General features: G+C 39.6%; 1 protein-coding gene across 1 annotated transcript; it reads right to left on the reverse strand.

Moving 5' to 3' along the window:
• Positions 1 to 2,082: 2,082 nt before the first annotated feature.
• On the reverse strand, positions 2,083 to 2,762 carry LOC147885178 (histone H3.2). Its single transcript, XM_087397417.1, has one exon. The coding sequence runs from the start codon at positions 2,674 to 2,676 to the stop codon at positions 2,266 to 2,268; it is 411 nt and encodes a 136-aa protein (XP_087253543.1). The 5' UTR covers positions 2,677 to 2,762; the 3' UTR covers positions 2,083 to 2,265.
• Between the last annotated feature and the right edge of the window lie 2,438 nt (positions 2,763 to 5,200).

The raw sequence follows: 5,200 nt of genomic DNA on the forward strand, positions 1-5,200 counted from the left end.
AAGGCACCATCAATAAAGCACGAACACAGAAAAAAAAAGACAAAAACATCATATGCCAAACACATAGAGTGTTGCAAGATTATGCCCCTTTAAATGGAACATTAATCCCACTTATTATCACATCCCTTGTCCATTCTTAACATGCATTCATTCAATGATGGCTCCCTATATTACACAATCCTTGGCATGTATTTATCAATTCATTCATTGCTCACTCACTATAATTTAGATGCCTATACTACTGATTCCTAATCTTACCTCACCTTACCTCGAGAGCATGTATCAAAAGAGAGAAATGTTGTAAGCATTCAAATTGAAGCAAGGCTTTTGATTTCATGGATGTATGAGTCCATCAACACTCCTCTTGCCTATCATGTAGTTTTCAAAGATTTTATGCATCTTTCTATGTATTTTTTCTTGCAATCAATTGCTATGTTAGGCCATAAATCAATCTTTTGTCAACTACAATGCAACATCTAAGTGGGGTTGTGCCATGACAAAATTATGGCCACCTCTCAAGGGTCTATTAACTAGTATGGCTTGCAAAAATGACCCGAAGATATAGCTCACACAACAAATCAATGTTAAGTTGTAGTCATCAAACTATAGTAGTAGTGGGAAGCACATTTAACACAAGCATTGCTAGAGTTCAATAGCATTGCAAAGAAGTCTTGCAAATAGATAGAACACTAGTATATTACATGAATATCAATAATCATATTCATATTGCCATTTGAGATCAAAATTTTGCATGCATCAATCACAAAAGGTTTCTTTAACCTTTTACATGCACTAGATAAAAGTCTTTTCATTGATAGGCATAAGACCTATTTAGCAAGCAAAAATCCAATTATGTAGGCATAAAGCCCTTTTTGATGAAGTACCATTTTTGGTAATAAATATTTTAGCAAAATAGCCTTTTTGATAGAACATTTTTTGGCAATTGGCATAATAGGCTTTTTGGCAATTAGCAAAAGAGTTGTAGTAACCTTTAACATTTAGAAGCTCCACCTACATAACAATGTTGCATGTCAATAAATCCAAAACAAAAAGATGCATAGGGAGGATGATGTTGACCAAAACAATGAAATATCTAATGTTGACATAATGTTAAACAAAATTCACTTCTCAAATACAAATGAAGTTAATGTCAAATCAACCCATCAAGACTATCATTCAAGCTTGAGTCTTTCTACCCAAGACAACACAATAAAGTATTGAGTAGCCTCGATTACAAATTGAGCCCTTTTGCCAAGGATGGCACATGGAAGCATGCTCAAACTACAACAAACATGCATCAATGACAATCAATTTCAAGGTAAACAAGTGTATGATCATTAAATCATCCACAAAACACTAATACTCAAGTTGTATATGTATCCAACTTGAACTAATTCCAACATTTAACTTAAACAACTAGAGTCATGTTTCCAACTCCAAAAGTTTGACTCTCTTAGGCATACGATTATCCCACCATATTTATAAAGTATCAAAACACATAATTAGCAAGAGCCAATTGGTATAAAAACAAAACCACAAGACATATCTACTTTTATAATCTAAGCATCGTGATTCACAATAATGTAAAGCCTGCCCCTTCAAGCTAAGAAGAAAATGACACCAAAAATGGAAGACATCACGAACTTCCAAAGGCGAACTGCAAGAATTAAAAGCCCAATATAGGGGGAGGTAGATATTAACAAACATGCCCAATTCTTCCAACTAGACTAATCTAGCTTGGGGGATCCACGAAAAAGTGAAAGTTTTCGGACACATAAAACGCCATCGATGTGTTTATTTTATTGCAAGAAGGGCTGTCGGCTTTTGAACGATATGAGACCTCTTTGGAGAAGGCCATTTTCAAGTCGCAAGGTTCTCTACACCTCTTTTAGACCTAATGCTGAAGATTGTCGAAAACTTTCAAAGCGAAGAAAACTAATGGAATGCGAAACCACGAATGTTTAAATAAGACAGTCAGAAACAGCAATAAGAGCAGCCAGACAGGCGAGCTGATTTATGAAAGCACATCGTTTCGCCTAATGAGTATGAAAGCACATCGTCTCGCGTGATGAGTAAACTTCACCATGCTGGAATAAAATTGTAAAGCAACACAACCGTATCTAACAAAGTGCTTGTAAGCTTCTCAAATTCATATCCATTAGCCATAAAGCCTCTAAGCAAATAAAGAAGCCTCAAGAGCACAGATAAAACCAAACGTTCAGGTGGTGCAAATATACACCGTTGAATTTCAGAGGAACGAGTGGACTAGGCCCGCTCTCCACGGATCCTGCGAGCCAGCTGAATATCCTTGGGCATGATTGTCACCCTCTTAGCATGAATGGCACAAAGGTTGGTATCTTCGAACAATCCAACAAGGTAGGCCTCGGCTGCTTCTTGCAGAGCGAGCACAGCAGAGCTTTGGAACCGAAGATCTGTCTTGAAGTCTTGAGCAATCTCCCGTACGAGCCTCTGAAATGGGAGCTTGCGGATGAGAAGTTCAGTACTTTTCTGATACTTTCTGATCTCACGAAGGGCAACGGTTCCAGGGCGGAAGCGGTGAGGCTTCTTCACGCCACCTGTGGCAGGGGCAGACTTACGAGCAGCTTTAGTGGCAAGCTGCTTGCGAGGGGCCTTTCCACCGGTGGATTTACGAGCGGTTTGCTTAGTACGAGCCATGGGGTAGAAGAGGCGCGATTGGGAAGCAGGAAAGGGAAGCACAGTGCGAAGGAGTGGAGGCAAAATGAGGCACAGAAAAACCCTCGACGCAGCGTCCACGGATATCTTCTCAGGCGTCATTCTGTTTTATAGCAAGACATCAAGATCCCTCCACATTCTCCAAATTTGAATTCGACGGTCCCGATCGTTTATCTCCACCGTTTCATATCAGTTTGACATTGGACGGTTCAGCTTTTCCCGTGGGCAGTTTCGACGGCTAAGATCTGCTCAATCCGCGCTAGCCTTGTCCTATTGGTTGTCCAGCCTCCTTGTTGGATCACCTTCTTACCAAGCCTCCCCTCCTCGCCCTCAACCACAGGATTGCTCACCGCTTCAATTCACTATCTCGAGTTGAGCTCATTCATCCAAAACTTTGATTAAACATAACTTCTAGAACAATGTATTATGACACACCTCAAATTAGTATTAGTAATTGCACACCTAGCACTCACCTCCGGGTTTTAGAAAGAGCAATGCTCATTACTCTCTATTCATACAAGTCACACAATTATTGTTGTCCATTAAGTAGACCAATCCATCAATTATTTCCTTCATGTGACCTTGCCTTTAGGGAATATATGAAGGATGGTTGCATTCTTTGGGTGAATGGTATTTCAACGATAGAGCATCAAATGCAAACCATTTTGTCTCTCTTGGTTGGCATTGGTGAACAATTAAATGATAATTAGGTGGGCATTACAAAGTGTACAACTTGGGGTGTTTAATTGTATGACAAATGGTTCTACTCCACCATTTACTCCACCTCCTCACTCCCTATTTAATGGGCATAAAATATGTAATATGCCATACAATGATGTCAAAGTCATGTGAGAGTATATTATCCACATACAGGAAGAACTCTTTCCACTTGCCTCACTTCTTTTGAACGCAAGTAGATCTCCTCAAAGTAAATATTTTCTTATTTTAGAGATGTTCGTGGGACTCTTCTTTACAAGGCAAATATGTGAATAGCCCACTTCCCTCTCCCTCTCCTACTTCACAAGTGGTACTCTCTGGCTTCCATAGTTCTGAGTTCTTTTCTTTTATTAGAACTCATGATCTTGGAGCCCTAAAGTCAAATTCACCACTCTTACTCTGCACCCTTTGTCTTAATGACTGGGTTAAACTACTCAAATTTTCACAAAATGAAAAAGATGGTGCCCTTCCAAACATCAAAGAGTGACTTCAAGCCTCATATCCATATAGCTTAATGGTACACACTCACTCAATGATTACCTTTCACTTATCCGCGAGCTTGCTAACGACATCCTTGTTCTTAATGGAGATTTTTCTTTCCCTATACTTGCTGGCCTTGCTCCATCCAATGATAACATTCACAATTTTATTAATCGTCATCTCCTCTCCCTTGATGATAAGAAATGTTTTTAACCCTTTCCCAATCCCTCTCCCAACCTCCAAACCTACGGATGGCAAAAATCCAAAAAAATTATCCTCCTGTGTACCTCTTCTCCGACTTAAACATGTTGAAATGAAATCTGATGCTATTAACCACAAAATCTAGTGCTTAGATAATTAGGGCTTTCTAGCTCCCTTCACTATTCAAACCTTAACTTTTCTTTTCAACTGTTCCTCCAAGGATATTGAGCAATGAAAGAATGATACTTTTCATGGAAGACAACACCTCAATTCTAACTTTTTCTTTAACATCCATTTTTTTCTTAAAGCCATTGACCACTCCAAATGTGGCCACATTAAAGAAATCTTCTTTCCTTGAAAGGGTGCTAGCTGCAACCATTCAGCTACCTCCAACAAAGAGAAGACAATTATTATGTAAACAATTGTTGGAATGTCTTTCGCCTTTACCTCAAATGTGCTTGCCCCATCAAGAAAACAAATACTTCTTGCAAGCTCTCCATCCTTTAGCTAGACCACGTCATTTGGTACATTTTTAACCATCTTGACAGCTTCCCTCTAGGTTCCCTCCAAGCTAAGTTCTTTGCCTTTCTAAACTGGGTTTCCAAACTTCCCAAAGAAGTTATCTTTTCCATTATTACATTCTACCATTTCAGAGTCATTTTCCTTGAAACCGTTAAATCCATTTGCCCCTCAGTTGATTTTACATTTCCTTTTTCCTTAATCTTCTAGATCCCTCCTTGGCACTCAATATCCTTGGCACTCAATCTTCTAGGTCCCTCCTTGGAACTCAATATCCTTTCCTCTCCTCTATAAGGTTGTTGGTTCCTCCTCTAAGAAAAGATATACATCCCCTCCTAAATATTCCCCCAAGTCTCAAAAAATTGCTATCATCCCCATGTTGGAAAGGTCACCTCCCCCTCTATAAGCTCTCATATGAGGAGAGCATGGGGGGGGAGGGGGGGGGTGAACATAGGAACTAAGAGAATGCCACATGAGCAGTAGCGTGGTGACCATGGGGGTAGAGTCTACATATGCTCGAGGTGGCGCATGCGGACTCAAGTCTAGAGATATCCGACAGATAGCAAAAGTACCTTGTGGTAAGATCAAA

Source organism: Dipteris shenzhenensis, chromosome 26 (assembly GCF_047967505.1).
Source record: "Dipteris shenzhenensis isolate YYH24624 ecotype China chromosome 26, Dip_SZ_1.0, whole genome shotgun sequence".
Taxonomy (NCBI): domain Eukaryota; kingdom Viridiplantae; phylum Streptophyta; class Polypodiopsida; order Gleicheniales; family Dipteridaceae; genus Dipteris; species Dipteris shenzhenensis.

Coding starts and splice junctions, on each gene's coding strand:
- LOC147885178 (XM_087397417.1), bottom strand. CDS start 2,676: ATGGCTCGTACTAAGCAAACCGCTCGTAAATCCACCGGTGGAAAGGCC.